A 20,746-nucleotide genomic window follows, 5' to 3' on the forward strand; every position below is an offset into this window, starting at 1 on the left:
TGCCTCGGGCCGGGCCCACGGCGGGAGGCGTCTGCATCCGTGCAGGATGGCACAGCCCTGTGCCACCCTTCTCACCTTTCACCCTTGGCAGGTCATCGCTTCCCTCCAGCTTGACCCTAACGGAGGCCTCGCAGTGACCGTCATCGCTGGAACTCATTTTTGGCTTTTTAAGTTTTAAGATATTATTATTATTATTATTATTTATTTAAAATATATCTTTATTGATTTCAGAGAGAGGAAAGGAGAGGGAGAGAGAAATATAGAAACATCAATGATGAGAGAGTCATTGATCAAGCCCACGACCTGGGCATGTGCCCTGACTGGGAATCGAACCCCAATCGCCTGGATCCTAGGTCGACGTTTAACCGCTGAGCCACGCCCGGCCGGGCAGTTTTAAGATATTATTATTGTAAGGCAGTCAAGTGATGAAGAAGCTCTGCCCAGTTGCCCCTTCCTGTTAAGATTTGTTCATGGATTAATGAGCCACGGAGCCACGTGGACGCTGCCTGAGTACACGTGTTCACTGGGTACCTGCTGCACGCCCTGCGCTGCTCAGTACCAGATGGGCCCGAGGTTCCGAGTTGGGCCAGGAGATAAAGAAGCGAATGAAGAGGGGATGCCCTGAGAGTGCAGCCTAGTTAATCGGTGGTGTGACCCAGAGATGGCGCCAGCATTTGCGAGGCCCCGTGCAAATGAAAACTCAGGGCCCCGTGTTTGATGCCCGTGAGAATTTCAGGACGACAAGCACATAACAGCAAGTGCAGTCCTACGCGTGGTCCCCGTGTGACTGCAGGGGCCCCATCCCTGAGGGCGGTCCTGTCTAGAAAGCTGCCTGAATCAGCAGGAAGTCCTCTTTCAGAGCTTCTCCCCTGGTCAGATTGTACACTGATTCGTAATTGGGACGACATGTCACCTTCAGTTGCCACACTTGGTAGCATCTAACATCAGCTTGGCCCCCGTCCTGTCCACTCCCAGGGGCTCCTCAGGCCCATTCGGAGATGGTGGTGGTGAGATTCCTAGACTGACTTGAGCCCTAGTGGCACCTCACCAGCCTTCCTTGCAATGCCCTGAGGATACTAAAACATGCTCTATCTGGCACTACTTGGCCCTCCCAGCCATCCTCTCCCCATGGGCCGTGCATCCTCTGAGAGTGGGTGCCTGTGGGACAGAGCCGGCTGCTTTAGCGCATTTCATTTAAGCCACCATGTGATGGCTCAGGGGTCACAGCGGAGTTGCACGGTGGTGGAGAAGCCATGGTGTTTGTTGGGAAGCCAGGTCTGAGTGGCCTTCAGGGGGCCTGCAGCAGGCACCCCTTGGGGAAGCGACCCCTGCATCCAGGGACAGCCAGCATACATGCAGTACCTTTTGTGCAGCTCCAACTGCAAAGCTATGGACCCCAGGATCCTCCTGCTGCCTCCACCATCAAGGGGCTTCTTGGGCAGATCGACACCCACCCTTTGCCCAGGTGTCATCAGAGTTTGCCATCTGCTTCCTGCACAGCCTGGCTCCAGACCAAAATCACCCAGTGATCCTCTCCCAGTGACCTTCTGGTCACAGATGGGCCGTGCTGGGCATCCAGGCTGATTCCATCCATGTCAGCTTCTTTCTTTTCCTTGAAGTGATTCCCCATGGCAGTGCCCCATGCCAAGAGATGGGAAGGGGGACAATCTGGCATGTTGGCAGCAGAGGCTATCCTACTGGACAGCGGGAGGCAGCGGCTAAGGTCAAGGGTGACGGCTACAAAGAGAGGTCAGCGCGGCTCTAGAGTTGCACACATGCCGCCAGGCACGGCCACCTCTAGGACCTGCACCGCCTCTCCTCCCTCCTCCTCCCCCTGTCCCTCTGGTCTCAACAGAAGTCTTTATGACAGAGGGGGGAAAGGTGGGGGCTACAGGAATCTAGATACCTTGTTCTAGTCTCAACTTTGCTCCTAATTTTCTCTGGACCTACACCATTCTTTTCCTTACTGTGCCCTTGGACAGCGACAACTTCTTGTTGAAGGTCAAACAGGCCACATAGGAGAACTTGTCACAGTGTCCAGTGCCGTGGTTATTGTTATTTTCCTTTGAAGGTCAACTTTGGTTTGTTTAATGATCTCCATATCATAGATCATAAATGGTCCCAGTTAGCCTGCTGGGACTTACTCAGTTTCGTTAGAGTTGGGGAGACCTGCTCACCAAAACGGGCTCAGGGAGTGACTGACCCACAAATAAGGGCCAGAGTTCCTTTCACATATAGCACATTTTGTTTCATTTGTCTGTTTTTCAGTGGATTCCTCTGTTGGAGACGTTATTGTCTGTCTTATACTTTGAGCTTCTAGTTTAAGGATTATCTCTCCTCCCTGTCTTTTGCTTACATGGAAAAATTCCCCAAACAACCTGGCAGAGTGGCAGTGCCTCCTCCCTGCTCCCCCCCCCCCAACCCTACTTAGACAGCACCTTGGATGTTTACTAAATATTCCTGCCAGCGGTTCACTTCCTGATAGCCCCGGCATTAGTGACTATCGCTGACTACACCCAAGGAGACCCACTCGGTTGTGCCAGACTCAGCTGACCCGAACAAGCAAATATGCAAGGATGCATAATTATCTCGTGATGTGCCCACCAGTCTAACGATACATTCTCCTCTGTAAGGAAGCTGGAGTTGCTGGACCACGTGCAGCCAGGAGACAGCCTTGCCATCACAGTGACAGCAGGAGATCTTTTGTCATCCACACTCTCACCAACAGCCACCAAGCTGCCTCTCTCCCAAGGAGGAACAAGGCCGACCTCTCTCTTTCTGTCTCTCTCTCTCTCTTTGACTGTCTCCCTGTCTCCCCATCTCCCTTAGCCTCTCTCGTATAAGTTCACTTGTGACGGCATATAGGGCCCACTGACATAACCCAGAATAATCTCATCTCAAAATCCTTAACTTCATCACATCTGCAAAGACCCTTTTTCCAAATAAAAGAATTTACAGGTTGGGTGGCCATTATTCAGCCTTTTACCAGCGTTAGTTTGAATTTTGGAACTGGTCTATGAACCAGGTGAGGAAACTTTCTGGGGGAGGAGTAATCTGGCCCTGTTGGTGCCTGGTGAAAGACAGACTGCCAGTCTTCCCTTTAGTGATTTAGTGTTTTGGAAATAACTACTATCTGCTGAAGAGTTTCTCTATCAGAGCAGTCGCTCACGGAGACAATGCTGATAAGAATCTGTGGAACCTGATACAGACTCAGACATGCTGACCTCTGTCCATTTGTACATATGCACGTGGGTTATCCTTTCTTTGTGAGTGTTACAGAGAAGCATTTCATTGGAAAGTATGTCTGTAGGAGAATAAACTGGTGTCCCTGGGCCTTCGACACAAATATCCTGCCAGGTGGGCTAATTCATTAAGATGGTCTGAAGTTTCATTTAAGTGCACGTGGCTGTGTTAATAGGGTGGATTCTGGAAACAGATCTTGTTCAGATATCACTTTTGTGATTCCTAGCAGTGTGGCCTCTGATAAGGTAATTAACCCACTAACTACTGCGATTACCACCACCACCACCAGTACTTCACTTACCACTGCTGTCACCAAGACCTCCCCTGCTCCCACCATTATTTAAGAGCAATGAGTGTAAACCTGAAATTCAGCCATGAAAATGAGTCTTATCATTGCTCATGTAGCTCTTAAAAGATGCCTTACCTTGAGAAAATCCTATAGACCTTTTTAAAAGCAGTATGTAAGAGAGACATTACTGAATGTCTTTAAATAGCTAGAGGGTCTACTATATTTAAAATGTAATTCACTTTCCCCAAATTAAATTTACACAAGACATTCAGGGATATAATTTTTACATGAAGTGAGGCAAGTCTGTATTACTGGGCAGCACTGTGTTTAATTTGTGAAATGAGTGAAGCAGCTTCCAAGCGTGCACAGAATCACAGAGGTGCAGGACAGAAGGGACCACTTGAGTTTTATATATGTCCAGACACCTGTGGGATCTCATGGGCACACATGCACACACACAGAGTACACACAAGCACGCATGCATGCACACACACTACACACACACCACTCACATCACACACATGCATGTAAACCCATGCACACACAAAACACACCATTCACACCCATGCACAGTGCATCTACACACACATCACACACTTATGCACACATGTACACATGCGCACGCACCCACCCTCCCATCCCTCACTCTACACACGGGCCACTTCTGATGGAAGTAAGCTGGTAACACTTCAAAGTGGACTTACAGATGAACATAACCAACTACTAAGACTGTATTAATGTCCCTTCATTCATTTTCATTAGCGTGGACACTATTATAATTGACAGTCATTTCATAGCTACTATCTTGTCTTAATAGAGCGTATTCTGGGGAAAGCGTGCGGGATGTGGTGGATTCTGAAGATGGTACGTGAGGAGAACGGGGGGTGAACGTGAGCTTTTCCTGTGGAGGTGCTGGTGACAAGGATGCTGGGTTCCTGCCAGCCCCAGGGGAGCACACGGTGTAAGAAAAGACTAGGCCATTACAGGTTTCTCCATCATCTATCAGGGTGGGGAGCTGGTGGCCGAGACAGCTGAAAGCCAGTGCAGGGGCAGAGGGGTGTCAGCTGCCGGCCACACCATCACTGGGTTCTTCGAGGAGGTTCTGGAGAGAGTGGCAGCAACGTCGCCCACATGGGAGGCTGGGGCAGCTACTGTAATGAGAATTTCCACACTGATTTTCAAGGACTTCCTTCCTAGAGTCAATGGGAGCGTGGCCTTATTTGTGATCATAAATGACTGGTTGGTATTCCTCATGGTGTAAGGTGCACAGGCTCACAGGACGCTCTCAAAAATGAGAGCTGCAGGAAATGTGACATTTCCTCCATGGCAGGAAAAAATTGAAGCCATCACTTTATAACTTGATAATGACATGGTTCTTGGTTCTTATAATGATTGTCATTATCTCAAAAGATATAGATAAATGGACTTCGGCAAAATAGGATCGGTTTTGCTTCAAATTATATATTTTCCACCACAATGGTATCCAAAATGTAGTAATAAGCCAAGTTTGATAAAGTTTTATAAAAATGTGATGACTTTCATCTCTTTATATTCTGCATTACCCACTTGGGATAATTTCACTTGTGCCCAAATAACACATTTACTGTTTCCTTCAGCAGAGTCTGCTAGAGTTGAGTCAGCTCTGTTTCTCTCTAATAATGTTCTCGCCTTCATTTTTAAGGGATTCTTTTACTGGGCCTAGATTTTTAGGTTGAGATTAATTTTCAGCTTTTTAAAGATATCAGTTCCTTGTGTTTTTGGTCTTCCAAGCATCAGCTCTCAGTCTGATTCAGGGCCTTTGAAGTTGATCTGTCTTTTATTTTCTGACTGCTTTTTAGATTTTCTTTTTGTCGTTTTTGTTTTCATTTTTTAAAGTAATTTTACTGCTGAGGGGAGGATTTTAAAAAAATTCTTCTTGGGGTATATAATGTGCTTCTTAAATCTGCAGCTCAATGCTCCGTCTGTACTGGAAAGTTCTCAGTTGTTACTTTGTCTTTAAATATCACTCTCACTCCATTTTTTTCTCTCTTCTCCTGGAACTCTTGTTACATATATATTAGATTTTCTCACTCTGTCTCTTACTTTTCCCCCCCTTCTTTTTGTATTTTCCCTCCGGGATGGTTAATTTTATATGTCAACTTGGCTGGGCTAAGGTGCCCAGATCCTTGGTCAAACACCAGCTAGACATTGCTGTGAGAGTATTTTTAGCCCTGGCTGACATTTAAATCAGCAGACTTTGAGTAAAGCAGATTACCCTCCATTACAAAACTGGGCCTCCTGGAAGGAGTCGATGGCCCGAGGAGCCAAGACTGAGGTCCTTTGAAGAGGTGGGAATTCTGCCTACAGACGGCCTTTGCCCTTGACTGAAACATCAACTCTAGCTGGAGTTTCCAGCCTTGCAGCTTGCCCTGCAGATTTCAGACTTGCCAGCAAACCCCCCACCCCTCGAATCATTTGAGTCAATTACTTAGAATAAATCTCTTTTTAGTAGAAAAATGAGCATCTCCCATTGGTTCCGTTCTTTGGAGAACCCTGACAATACATCCGCGCTCTGTCTCTGTGCTGATCTCTCAGTGTCTTCTTCAAAATGATACTCCAGTTTACTGATTTCCTCCTCAGCTGTGCTTAATTTTTAATTAAACCTACCCTCTGTCACACACATTGTTTTATTTTCTTTATTTCTGAAATACCCATGTGCCCCCCCCCCCCTTTTTGGCATCCATCTCTCTCCCCCCGCATCTTCCATCGTGTTTATTAAATCCCTCTTACCCTGCTGAGCAGGGTTCTGTGAAAGTCTGTGTTCATGAACCCGCTCTCTGGAGCTGTGGGTCTGTCTCCATCACCTGGTGTTTGCTGGGTTTTGTTAAAGTGGTCTTATCGCCTCCCACGCCTGCTTGTTTTTGTTGTATTTGCAAGGTTTCTGTGGGCTTATTTTGCTCTAACTCTCAGTAGGATCATCTTAATCTAAAATTCAAGAATAGAGGTGATTTTTAAGCTGTCCTGTGAGTCCCCGAGGGTCTGCTCGGGTAGGGTTCAGACTGACTGGCTTACTCCACTACCTGCAGCTGCAACCCCACCTGTTTTCTGAGCCCCTGAAGCTCCTCTTCTGGTTCTGCCCTCCACCCCCATCTCTTTTTGTCCCTCCCAGATATTCCTTCTCTCGTCCTCTAGGACTTTGCTCAGATATCACTCTCTCAGATCTTTTCTGACCCTCTGATTAGAGTGAGGGTCACTTTTTAATCTCTTCTTTGCATTATTTTTCTATAAAGCATTTATAGTTTGTTTGTCTTCCCCACTGGGATGTAATCACCCCGGGGTATTGATTTTTACCATCTTGTTCCCTGCTCTATTCTCAGGGCAGAATTGTTGCTGGCACATCGTAAGGGTCAATACATATTTGCTGAATGATTAAATGAGTGCCTGGCTTATGTTGACCAACTTCTTAATGTTTAGATAAATGAAATGTATTGACAACAAAAGTATTTTCCTTAAATGGGAAAATTCTCAAGAGCAATGCAATTAAGTTGGATGTTTAGTTCTTTTGTGAAACAATTCCTTGAACTCATGGTGGAAATTAAATTAAACTTAACTAATATACAAATACTTTTAAAAGAACTCCCCAGAAAACTGAAACAAGGGTTTTCTATTTTTTTTTTTTTTTTTTTGCTTAGGGAGATCAGTGCTAATCTATGGAAATGTCATATTAAATAGCTCTTTGTTGAATCTAATTTTTTGATCTTCATGAAAAGATATTAGGATTGTTTTTCAATTTTTCTAGCAAGATATATAATATTCTCCCCCCCTCACCCTGCCAAATTCCTTCAAGGGCACAAGAGGCTAAATGTCTACCTTTAGTGACTATAGATAGGACAAAAGAGCCTGTCAGATATTTTTTTGAAGCTCTTAAACATTTATGAAAAACTTGTAGGCTATTCCATAATATTTCTGTGTTTGTTTTAATATGATACAATATGATAATATTGCAAATTGCTTACTATCTGCATAAAAGAAAATGTTTGCTTCCACCCGCTGGGTTATTTTGCAAGATACTATTAATGATCATCACTTTCAGAAATTTCTCCTGAATTAAAGAGGCTTGAGATCCCATATCAGATTCTACAGCTTAGTGTGATAATATTTTAGAAATTCAAACTCACACAAAAATGTGGATATAAACGGCAACAGGTCTCCACCACACCCACTACTCTTCCCTAAAGGGAAGGGTCTGGAATGCAACAGGGAGGTGGTACTGGGCAGGATTTACGGGCTACTGTTGGCAGATGTTTCAATAAGTAGCAAACTTCTCTCCAATTAATTCAGTTGCTTATGAAACATGAAATCTGAAAAGTCTTCTGATACGGAGGTTGAAGGGGCAGACAGAACACCCCCTCGGCCTGGTAGATCAAGATCCAGAGACGGTTTTCACTTCACTTTACGTTTTTCTACAGAGGTGAGTATTCAAAGCACAGATTTTTTTAAAAATCATTCTCCCATTTCCCATCTTTTTTAATACACAGAGAAAGACCAAAGCAAACCTTCAGGGTAGCTCTTCCCCTGAAGGATTCTTCACCTGAAAGATTCAGGGTGCCCGGCAGCCGTGATGAGGGCTTGTTTTCCCTCAGGCTTTGCCCGTAGGTTTGGGCTGGTCTCTGCAGGGTGGGGCAAACGTAAGTTTATAGTTGTGAGTATGCAAAACACAGTGTATTCTTGTATTATTTCTATACCAACAACTGTAAACCTACTTTTGCCTCACCCTGTATATTGTCGGAGTGAGTGGGGAGGTATCATTTCCTGAACACTTGTTTAGTGTAAAGTGCTTTTCATGAATTATTTCTGTTGGTCCTCACTACCACCCCATGGGGCACTATTATTGCCCTGAACTTATAATTTAGAACAATTTTATAACCTTGGGAATACATCTTAGGCTCAACTCTTAACCATACACTAAAAACAGGTCTTCTATCTTCCTATTTGCTGCTTCAGATACTCTGGTCTGAGACGTAAACCAGCCAGTTGCTCGGGTCCACACAGCCCAGCCAGCCCCGCCAGCCCCATTCTCTGCCTGGAGCAGCTCTGCTTGGTTTTGCAGATTGGTGCCAGAGAGCCCCTGCTCCAGCCAGGGAGCTACCTCAGAGGTGTGGTGTTTTCCTGCAGGGCCCAGATGAGGCTTCCACATGCTCCAGTCAGTGCCTGGAACCTCCCTGCCCTGCATGCGGAAGGCCAGCGGTCACGGTAGAGGCATTATCTTCCCAATCCTCTCCTTCCTCCTGACCGTAGAACTTGACCACGTCCAAGGCCATGTGCCTCCTGATCCCCACAACCCACTGTGCTAGGCAGCCTGGGTGGCCATCCCTGTTTCCCGGTGGGGGCGCTGAAGCTTCAATGACACAGTGGTGTGGGGAGCTGGGAGTAGAATTGTCCTTCTGGCCCAGCTTGCTGGCTTTCTCTGCTGCCTCTGAAATGTGCTTCCCCAGCGCGTGCGAGCATTGGGTGGGTGAGGAGAACACAGGGGCCCCTGAGTCCAGCAGCTGGCCCAGGGCAGCTGGCCCCCCCCCCCCTTTCTCAGCCTCGCACCCACAGGCCCTCCATCAGAAAGGCTTCTGCTGATGGGTAAGGTGCTGTCCTGTTGGACACATGCGTGATTATTAGTTTTTTCTTCCACTGTGCACTGTGCACACTGGAGCTGAAGTGAAAACAGGGTGCATTGATATGCCGGTGCATCCTGTTGTACATTCTCTGAAATGTGGCCCTTCTTACATCCAGACCTTCCTTCTTTTTACAGTTTTGGATTGCTATGATTTTGCTTGCTATGTCTTAAATATCCATTGGCCAAAATGGATAAAATATGCCCAGTGTGGCGCCTTTGGGGCCTGCCTGTGCCAGCCTGCTGGGTGTGTGTCCTTGGGGATGAGCTCTCTTACCGCTGAGGAGGGGCCGGTTGTGCCGGTATGAGGCGGGCAGCTGGCCGATGTCCTCGGTCCTGCGGCTCATTACCCGGCAGAGGTGGCCGGTGTGGTGCAGGCTGCCCACGACGATGCTGTGCAGGTACACGGGCTCGATGAAGTGGCAGAGGAGGGCGCCCTGCAGCCCCAGCACGTTCCACCTGGAGGGAGAGGGAGGGTCAGTGCACCTGCCCACCTGGGTGAGGAAGGAAGGGGGCCGCCTCGCAGGTACCCCCCAGGCAGGCTCCAGCTGGGCCTGCCGTGCAAGGTACCTCCTCCTTTCTTCCCTCTGCTCTGCTCCTGAGATGTCCCTGTCCCCACCATGCAGACTGGTGGGAGCCATCAGCTTTGGCCTCATGCAGCTGCTGATCTGAGCTTCCTAACTGCTGGGGACAGGGTTTGACGTGGCTCCGCATTTTAATGCACAGCCTCCATTTCTGGAAACGGATTGCTAGATGAACTGGAAGCTACATATTTTCTCAGGGACTTAAAATTAGATTAAAAGAGATAAAAGACACTCAGTCCCTGAAGTGAATCTGCATTTTTCTTTATATTAGCTGGGAAATATCAGAAATTCAGTTTATTCGTTTCAGTTTAGGGGAAATGCTCTCTTTCCTCCGTGAATCCTCAGCAGTCGGCGTGACCCGATAGTGTTGAGATTAAATGACATGAATAAGTGACCTTGTTTTGCTCTGGGGTGGTTTTAGATGCTGGATCAGAGATGAAGCGTGAGCCCATTTTCTCTGAAATAAATAAGCACTGGCCGAGTGTTTTTGCTTCTTCAAGCAAAGATGACAGGGGCATTTTAAGATTTTTTTTCTTCCTAAATTTTAGTGGTAGAAGGTTAGACGTATCTGATACTTAAGGAGCCATTCTCTGGTTTCCACTCTAAATAACGTGTTTAAAACTCAACTGCTATCAGCAGCGAGCATTATGCAGCTAATTTCTTACATCATTGTTCTTTTCATTAATTAACATTTCTCCACGTTAGAGCGGTCATTGTGGTGCCTCGGCGCCGCGCGTTTCTTTTCGTGATTAATAAGGAGTCATTACATTTTCCCTTTCCCGAAGCAGTCAATTAACACAGACCCCTTCTCATTAATTACCGAGTGTTCAGACCGGCATGCCCTACCTGGAGAGCAATCTGCTCCCAGAACCTGCGACACCAATCGCTTAAAAAAGTCCTCTTTAAATTTTATTCCAAAAACACAGACAATTTAACCAGCGACATTAATCTGCCTCGGAAGCATCGTGGTGAATGAGCAGCATCTTTCAATCTCATGCAAGAAAAGGCAGCCATCTGGCCGGGGAGGACTGCACGCCTCCCACTCTCCCCGCGCAAACTCGGGTCATTAAAGTAATGTGTTCATCTACATAAAACTCAAATGGAATATAAAAGGTAATATTTATATACAAACAATTTAGTCCTGCAATTTAAACAGTCGTTGGTTTTATGAAACATTTGCTTTATCAGATTTGCATAGCTTCACTTACACAAAATCGTGATGGTCATTTCTGCGAGTCCAGCCATTTCTCTCAGAAGGGAAGGAAAGGGCTTGCCCTCTGCATATGTGTAATTTTGCTAAGAGTAAACGTCAGAAAGTTTTGGAGAAGACATTCCTGAAAGCGACACAAGAGCCTATCACAGATTTCGGGGGCCCCTTCGTTTGGCCATGCCGATTCTGCACAGACCTTTACCTTCACCTGGACAGAGCAAGCTGATGTGGCAACCTGGGCTCTGGGAGGTGAATTCAGTGAAATCCCCACGAGGAGCCTGTGGTGTCCGAGCTGTTCTAGAAGGAGCGACCCCCATGTGTCTGAGTGGTGATTATGGGATTTGGTTCCTTCCCTTAAATCAGAAACCTGAATTTCTTGGCAGTACTGAGGACAGATCAGAACGTGAGGAAAACTTCAACAAAGTCACCTTTTGGCATTTTGTGTCCCTTTTTTTTTAAATTTGAAGAGGCTGGGAAGGGATGCGAGCCAAAAAAAGAACATGCGTAACAGTAAGTCTGTTTCACTACAAAGGTTCTTGGTATTTGTTTTTTATTTTTGACCCCAATATAGGCTTTCTTGTATTTGTATGTGTTGATAAGATCAGCTTTTCTTGCAGTGAGGGGCCGAGATGTGGTAGATTCACAGTTATGATGACAAGTTACCATTTATGGCGAAGGATTTTGGGGCGCAGGCCCATGTGGGTGTCTTATTATTTCTCAGATAGTTAGTGAAGTTCTAACACTTCTTATCAATTAAAAGCAGGGAAGTGGATGTTTTCCCCATTGGTAAGAAAGCACCTTCTTGAAATAAGCTACATCTTGAACAATAACATTAGTATTTTTAGAAGAGATATCCCTGCACTTCTGGCCACTCGCTTACTGACTTTGAACAAAACTCTGAAACATGCCTGAGTGGTTCTGATTCGACGGGATTATCTAAAGACAACTTTTATATCTGGTTTCCTGCTAATAACCTTTACAATAAAGAGAAAATCAACCTTCTCCTTGCCTGGCTATCGGAGTTTAAAGTTATTCGGCTAACAGGACCAATAAAACCAAATGTCTCCCTGAATATAAACAGGAGAATTTTCAGCATTCAGGATTGAATGGAAAAATACCTCTCCTTTTGTTCAAACAGCAGATATTACTGCAATGTTGACAGAGAAAAAAAATCCCATGTCTAGTTTTCAATATAGATAATCCCTAAATAAATATATTTTTGTCTGTTTGTCAATCACCGAAATACCAAAGGTAAGTGGGGAGAGGTCTTGGGAGAAGGCTGCCTTTCTTTAACCAAGAGAAGCAAGCAATCCTTTCATTTCATTCCAACCTTGGCTCCGAGGGTAGGTGGAAACCATCTCAGGGAGGGGTCCTCCTTCAGACAGTCACTACCCATTTGCGCCTGGGATGCAGACAGGGCAGTGGTTACGGGTGCATGCTTTGGGTGGCTGCTGTTCCTGCCTTTTGCTTTTACCACTTGACGTGGCCCAGGCAGGAGATGTAACTCTCCAAAGTTACAGTGGAGCCTGTGGTACATCATTCAAGTACCATCAAAAATATATATTTAACCTGGCATAAGAACAGGCACATAGATCAATGGACTGAATGGAAACCCCAGAAATAAACTCGAGTGAATGTGATAGGGATCCCACATGCAGCAACACTGCCTCACAACAGTAGTTTCTAACTTTGGTGCATGCTGGGCTCATCTGGGGACCTTGGGGAATCTCCTGGTGCTGGGTCCCCCCAAGACTCTGATAGGGTTGGCCCAGGGTGCAGTGTGGGCCAGTGTTTTCAGTGCCCCCAGGCGATTCAAATGGGAGCCAGGGCTGAGAACTGCAGAGAAGGGCCCAGCATAGGTTTCAGAGTAAAAAAAATTAGGTGGAACCAGTTCTTGACAGAAGTCAGCTGTGCTTCCCTTGACCACTTCCTGCTCCTCTAAGTCTACAGCAGGTCCTCCAACTCTGGGGCGGCCCTGGCAGGTGATTCTGATGGTCTCGGGACTGGTCAGATGGTCAGAGCAGTAACATAACATCTCCATTAAGCAACAGTCTCCACCAAACGACGTCTCTCATTGAGAAGACTCTTGTCTAGGGCTTAACACTCTCTCCCTCCCATCCTCTTCACCCCCAATCTCACAATTTCTCCCCTCATTTCTTTGACCAAGCCAGGTAACAATGCCGAGTCAGAGGCATTTCTGCACAAATGGCCCATCCCATTTCCAGTCTCCTGAGATCTTCCCTTGGGCCTTTCTAAGCCAAAGGGAAGAGCAGTGACCCTTTCACCCTATAATTTCACTGCTAGGAAGTCACCCCAGGCTTATACTCTGCATAAAAGGCCAGGATATGTGTACAGGGCCACGAGAGGATTGCTTGCAATTGGAAAGCAGACCAAACAAAACCAAACAACAACAAAATTGGAAATAATGGAGCTGCCTCTTAGTAGGGAACAGTTAGGTAAATTATGGAACCTCCATAGAAAGAATAGAGGTATGACTGACCTCAGCCGCCAGACGTGAGGGCGTGAGTCACCACGCTCCCAGGTGCCCCTGCTCCGCCCCTGACCTCTCAGCTGCACCTCCTTTCTCGGCCCGACTGCTCTTCTCTCCAAACTGCCACCCTGCTGCCTCTCTCCTCACTCCCTTCGTAGGCCATGAGCCGGCCAAGTGAGGGTGTTGCTATTGCCACAGGAACCACGTGTGTGTCACCCAGCCCTCACCCAGCTGTCACCTCCACCATCACCTTCTCTTGGGTCCTTGCCGCTGTGCTGTGCAGGAACCCCAGCAACCCCAGCTGCCGGTCAACCCCGACATGCCAGCCACGAGAGTGCGCTGTGAAGGTTTGCAGCCAAATGAGTGACCTCTTTCAGGCCACTAAGCTTCGGGGTGGTTTATTACAGAGCAGATAACTGGTGTGGAGCCTGTTACGTTTTCTGAGTTGATCTGTGGCTCCCAGGAACTCCTCAGGAAGTTGATCTATGTCATGGTGGTAAAAGCCACCCGAACGGTTCAGTCTTTGGGTGAATGTTGGTGCTGACAGTGGAAGTGGGAGGATGGGTACCCAGGAAACAGGTTATTCTGCAGGGGGTCAGTTGGGGTCAGGACAATGTTGTGCCACTCCAGGTCATTTTTGGATGAGATGATGACTTCCACTTCACACACTGTCTCATTTCTCTTCTCTAAATCCTACCTGAAAAATGTCCTTTCTCTTGACGTGATCTCTCTGGCTGAGTCTGCACCCCACACACTGGTAACATGTGAACATCCTCGAGGACCAACAATGCCGCTTGTATCTAGATGGTTCTCAGCTGTGCCTCTTGTTCCCCGGTCCTGTCAGGTCCACCTCATCCCAGCCTCCTGCATGGGGTAAGGTATTCTGGGGGTGGCGATGATGGTGACCGTGCTGAGGGGAGAGAGCCTCTCCCGTGGCTGAGCGTGTGGTCTGGGGAAGGGTCCCAGGGGACCTTCGCCGCCTGTTCCTGCTGCTTCAGGGCCCTGGGCCCTCAACACGTCCTCAGAGGTGCTGCCTTGGCCTCTTGATCCCTGGGGACAAACCCTAAGAGACGCCTTTTTATTTCTTTGTGAACCAGGGAGCCGTGAAAGGCTCTGACCTATGTGCGTGCCACACGGGCTCGCATGCACGGCGCTTCTCCTTCCCTGTGGCCTCGGCATCTCAGTCCCACCGAGTCCGGCTGGCATCATGGCACCTGTGACCTGGCTGTGCGCTCTCTTACATCGTCATTTAGGCCACCCTTGCTTCCTGTTAACATTCGTGTTGTCTCTCCCTTGACGAACTAGATTTCTAGCTTCCATTCTGCAGAAACGGAGCCTTTGCTGGGTCCCGGTGGGTGGCAGGCAGTGGGCTGTTGCCCCAGGCTGGGGTCTGCTTCACAGTGGTGTGACACGGTGACAGGTAGCAGATACGGAGCATTGTGAATTGTCGCTACTACTTTACATTGGATCAACATTACCGAACTTATCACTCACTACTTTCATCACTAGGGATAGTGTAAGGCTTGACTTAAAGGCTATGAGGTTACCACACAGTCTTTGGTAATAAAGGAGTTAACAGGCAGGTTAAACAAGCTGTGGAAATCTGGGGCTGGGTGTTTGGGAAGGACAGGGTTTTGTTTTTTTTTAAGGACCTGCATTTTGAGATTGGAAAAATGAACAATCTCGTCTGATTTCAGGAGAGCTGGTAACATTTTAAAGACAAGGTGACTGCCAGTAAATCAAGTGTCAGGGCCTCCCCGGTGGGCCAGTGGCAGAGAGGAGGAAGGCTCACCTTGAGAGGATGGTGAGTGGCAGTCCGTGCCATCAGGAGAAACTTGTTTTTCCCAGCCTGAAATCTAAGTTCAGAAGCCAGACAGTGCCGTCATCCCCAGAGAGCAGCTGTAATTTTTACAGTTCATTTTTATGGAGAAAGTTTTAATCTGCTCATTTAAAGACCCATTGCGATCAATAATCAAGCTCAGGTACTTAAAATTAGAAACCATGTCTGAGGGAACATTAGTTCCAGAAGGTTTAGATTTTTATATGCCGCTAAATTTTTGATTCCTCGAGACAAAAGCCAGAAACGCCTCCCTGGGTTCCCCCATTCTCCAGGAGTCTGGTGTTTGCCTGTTAGCGAGAGCGCAGGTCATCTCTCGCAGCCAGAAAAACAGACGGCATCCTCTGGACATGGCCGTGACCGTGACGTTTGTTGTCATCTGTGTTCTTGTCACATGAAGACGTGGGACTTGGTCAGTTGTGCCCTTTCTAGCTGAAGGACAGCGGGACTACCGTTACTTTGGTGTGTCATCTACCCCAGTGTGTAGTTTTGAAGGCCAATTTTCACTGACATGATGACACAGCCCATTTTCTGTAGTTTTGTTCCATTTTCACCACTTGATGTTAATGGTGGCATTTTAGGAATAGATTTTATTATGACTTTTTCTTGCTCTATGATGTTCCAAAGATTAAATGACGTGGGCTAAGTGAGTAATAATATCTCTCGCCTAGGGCTGCCGTTGCAAACAATGGACATTTATTGTCTCACAGTCCTGGAGGCCATCAGGCTGAAATCAAGGTGCCATCAGGGCTGTGGCCGTCCTTCGTGTCCCTCGGCTTGTAGATGCATCTCTCCGGTCTCTGCCTCCATCTCCACATGGCCTTCTCCCTGTGTGCCTGTCCCCAGACGCCCTCTGCCTCTCTTACAAGGTACATACAGTTGTGTTGAGAGCTCACCTGAATTACCTAGTGTGAGCACCTCCTCTCACCGTTCTTAACTTAGTAGCACCTTGTATGTAAGGTCCTAGCTACAGGTTCTGGGCCTGAGCACATGGACATATCTTTTGGGGGCCACCATGCAGCCCAGCACACCTACTGTGGTCCATCAGGTGATCTTCCCCTGATCTCTCGTTTCTGATGACCTATGGTTTACCTTCTACCATGGGCTCCATATTCCACTGTGGGGAGTATGTCTCAAGTGTGTATGTGGAGATTTGGGGAAAAGCTTTTGTACAAAGATATGGAAACGTTACTTAAAGGAGCAATCACTTGGGAACATCCCAGATATCCAGTCACAGGAAACTGTGTTGACGGTAATGAGCTACAGTGTAATACACAATGTTATAGCTGCAATATGATACACAATGTATTACACAGTGTTATGGACACATTAGACACCATGTCATACATAATAATTTAGACACAGTATGTGACACAATATTAACCACAGTGTTATATGCATCAAGGTGCTCATTATTTTAAAAGGAGCCTTGATCGTAGAATTAAGTAATGGCTTGTGAGCAAACTGCTATAAAGCAGCAAAATCCTGAAAACAGGATAAAATGTGCATTTAGGAAAAAAGATTAATGCAAATATTGTTAAAGCTCACCGCTATTTTCTGTCACTATTGGGATACTGGTTAATTGTTTACTTTCTAATTTTCATCTTTTTCTAATTTTTCCTTATTGTGTTTTACTTTTTAACGGGGGACCCTTCACATTGGTGATGCCGCCTGCTTCAAGCTGGTTGTCCAGTGGTGATGAGTTGGTCTCCTAATATGCCTGTCATTGTTCCCCTTCCCCCTGGATCAGCTTCAGGGGCATGGAGGGCTGTCTGTGGCCATGGGGACCTTGTGGTCTTATTTTGTTGGTGGCGCAAAGCCAGTTCAAAGATCATTCTCCCCACTTAGAGCATTTGAATTGACTTTTACCTTCAAAGTGGTATTTAGCTCCAGGGTTTTACCTAAATTTCTTTTTCACCAAAAATCTGGAAAGGAGGAGTTATTTCACTATCAACAGACTTTCATGGCCTAAGAATTTTCTTGGTAATTTCAATGATTCTGTTCAAAAGAAAAGAAATTAGATTTTGTTTTCTGTTATGTTCAATATCACAATTATTTTTAAAGGACGAAAAACTTAGCTGGCGTATCCCACTTCAAGACTCTGGGGTGTTTTTCCCATCAAAGGGAGAGAAAGAGCTCTGGCTGCGGCTCAGGATGTTATATTTGCATCTGATTTGCAGTGTTGGGTGCAGTGCTGGGTGTTTGGGCTCCCACCTCCCACTGCATAGTGATGTCCCAGGCATTGCTTCCAAATGAGCTGAGCATGACATAGCTCAGGAAGCCTGGGGACCTGCCTGCTTTCTGACTAAGGCCTTCAAGAAATTGAGCATCATTTGCTGTGCCAACTGGTTGAAACACCTGGCATGTCACACAAGTTCTCCCCGGCCTCAAGTCCCATGTCTTTGAAATGAGTTGAACAACAATGACATTAACGTAACAGCAGGGACCCTCTTCACCTTGGAGAGTCACCCTGAGTACTGGACTTAGAGAAACTGAAAACAATGTGTAAAATCTGCATCTGCAGGTGCAGCCTCTGCCCACATTCAGGGCATCCTGGGTTGGGCGCCTAGGGAGTGCTCAACCTGTGTGATTTCTTCTCACTCTCCGATGTGGCCCGGTGTCACCCTTCTACTGTCCCAGACCACAGAAGCTCTACTCTCCCTTTCTGTGAGTACTCACAGCCCTGGAGATACAGGTATGTCCACAAAAGGGAGCCTCACAGTCCTTCTGCCAGGAGCAGGCCGTGCACCTCCAGACTGGGGTGCAGGGCCAGCCTTTCACGTTCCTTCATCTGCAGAGCAGGACATTTCATCCCTGTCTTCCATCGGCTGTTCCGATTGGCAAAGGCAATGGACAGGTGCAGGCCCACCTTCCGGAGGTGCTCCGACCTTCACATTCAGCGATGGGAAGCCTCTCGTGTTTGCACTTGTCAGGTTACAGGGCTGGACTTCATCCATTGCTTCCAGGCTGGTCTGTAAACTGCATCCTCTGTCCCTGAAATGTCCCTTATGTCTCAGGATGTAAGTGTCATGTCTTGAACACCTGCCCAGACCCTGCAGTGTGTTCCAGAACCTTGGGGAGGGCAGAGGTGTGAATAGGACTCGCACTGTCTCCCTCGGAGTGTCATCTACTAGGGGGACAAGATGTAAACCAGGCGAACAGCTACAGAAGAGGAGAGTTTTATCAGGTGGAAGCAGTCCTTTGGGGCCAATGATGCGTAATCAGTGAGGTTCTCGGTGCAGAGGCGTATGGGGCCTAGAGAGGCTTCACAGGATGGGGTCCTGCCCTTTTGAGCAGAATGCCTCCACGTGCTGCTGAATCTTGATCCCTGGGAGGGGTGGGTGGCCAAGGAGGCATTTCAGGTGGATCAGGAGGAATAGGTCCAGTGGCAGCTCAGGGTTTTCCTGAACGAGGGGGTGGGGGTGGGGGAATTGCCTATGGACAGAGGGTGTGTGCAAGAGTCTCCCATTTGCTCACGTGGGCTGACCCTCTTACTTATGACGGAGAGAGATTAGTTCTTTAAGTGACTCCCAGAGGAATGTAAATAAGGTCTAGTGAAAAAGCGCTGTGAACTGATGCTCGAGGGATTGGCCTTCTTTCCAACAGGGCCCTAACCTTGATGAAGAATGGGGACAGAGATGAGCCCCATCAGTGAAGCCTGTCCCTTCTGTCACACTTGCTTCCCCAAAGACTCAGGACTGTTGTGTGGGTGATAGAGAGCATCCGAGAGTCAGGGCAGAGAGGGGCAAGGGGAGGATAACTGGAAACATTAGATGATATGGAAGGAAATGGGAGAAATTATCCTATTGATGGAACTCTAGGAAGTTTCTCCACAATGTTTTATGGCTCATTTAAACCACTGTAGAAATTTCAGGGTCTCTATAACATGTTTTACTGTTAACCTGTCTTACTACTGACATTGTAAAATGATATCAATTGTTATTCATGGAATTCCGTACTCAGAAGAATGCCTGTTGTGGCGTAATTTATATTATTACTTAAGAGTTATTGATCCAAATGGTGAGACCTGTGCATTACTTTTGATCTGTAGGTGGGAAATAACAGAGCTGTGTTGGCTGTTAGCTCTTCTGATATAAGCAGCTCCAGTTCGTTTTTCACTGACGTCAAAGGGGGTTTGCAAAGAATTACTACAGGTCTGCATAGTGGATGCACCTTCTCTGCCTGAATTAAAGACATGGTTTTATTCATTTCCTTTCATTTTAATACATCAATGTCACATGAGATAGGTGCTGAAGCAGGCAGCCTAACACTTTTCTTTCCTGGCTACTGAAATAAAACTGCATGTGTTACAGGAGACATTTCTAACTCATTAAATATTTATGGCTGTGGGCTCCAGGAAGCATGTGGGGTAAGGTGCTTGGATATTTCCTGGGAAAGAAAGTCAGTAATTCTCCTTGGTTGTAGATATGTCCCTAATATTTGTGGGGAGCACACGTAACTTCTTAGCTTTGGCAACTGAGAAGGGTGTTGGCAGAAGACAGTGTTTTTACCTATCCAAAGCCGCCTGCGCGGGGCACTGGGAGGGTCGCAGTTTCGGCGTCCAGGTGGGGGTCTGTCCTGCTACACCATCAGCATCTCACACTGCAGCCGTTCCGACAAGGGGAGGTTTCCTTCATCCAGCATTTCCTAGCGCTGGCCATCCGTACAGCGCTTGTGTCGCGGAAGGGGTACAGTGTTCGGTGCCTCAATCAGATGGTGCCATTGAAAGCCAGAAGCGGCCTCTGTCTTCCCTGGTACTCACGCTCAGTGACCGATACCGTCCTCGATCCCGCACACTCACTAAGAGCTGAGTTGTGCTCTCGATGGCTGGTGTCACGTCAGCAACAAGGACAGCTGTGAGCGGTCGGCCCCTGCCAGCACCGGGCTCCTCCACCGTTTGACAGAGTGTCGCTGACACAGCTGAGGGGGTTAAATGTCATCATGGCCACATGTCAGGACAGCTTTTTTAAGTCCACCTGTTCCCGAGTCCTCTGCGCACTGTTGGGCGTTTCCTTGGTCAGCATTCACTGTGCCTGTGTGTGCAGGATGCCGATGGGACGTGTGACAGGGAAATCACTTGGAAGGAGACACTCCCAGGGAGAGGAGGGCCTGGACTCAGGGGGGAGGGTAAACTACTCAGTGCTGAGTGGAATCCTGAGCCTCTCGGTGCTCGGGCACTGGGGCCCTTCCCAGGCGGGGAATTGGCAGGAGCGACGTGTCCTAGGGGACTAGGAGGACAGCGGCCCCCTTATTGATCTCGGTGACCGTGGCTGCCCGGTCGTGCAGACTGAGGCCAGATGCTTACGGAGAGGCAGGTGAGCATGGGCCGCACTCTCGGGAGATCGGGTTAGAAAGAAAGTCCGCAGCTGCAGTTTGAGGAGCAGGTTGGGCTTCAGGATTTACTTTTTCAGATGAGAAAGACGAGCTGATGTGATGGCACACGGTCGG

At 47.5% G+C, this 20,746-nt stretch overlaps 1 protein-coding gene across 1 annotated transcript in view; it reads right to left on the bottom strand.

The window, feature by feature from the left end:
* Positions 1-20,746, bottom strand: part of ADARB2 (adenosine deaminase RNA specific B2 (inactive)) — a 395,175-nt gene that overhangs the window by 3,029 nt on the left and 371,400 nt on the right. Inside the window, exon 8 of the mRNA XM_081131940.1 lies at positions 9,454-9,635. Within this exon, the coding sequence (XP_080988066.1) occupies positions 9,454-9,635 (182 nt within the window). The remainder of the gene's footprint in view (positions 1-9,453; positions 9,636-20,746) is intronic.

This window comes from Miniopterus schreibersii (assembly GCF_964146895.1).
Source record: "Miniopterus schreibersii genome assembly, chromosome: 1".
NCBI classification, from domain to species: domain Eukaryota; kingdom Metazoa; phylum Chordata; class Mammalia; order Chiroptera; family Miniopteridae; genus Miniopterus; species Miniopterus schreibersii.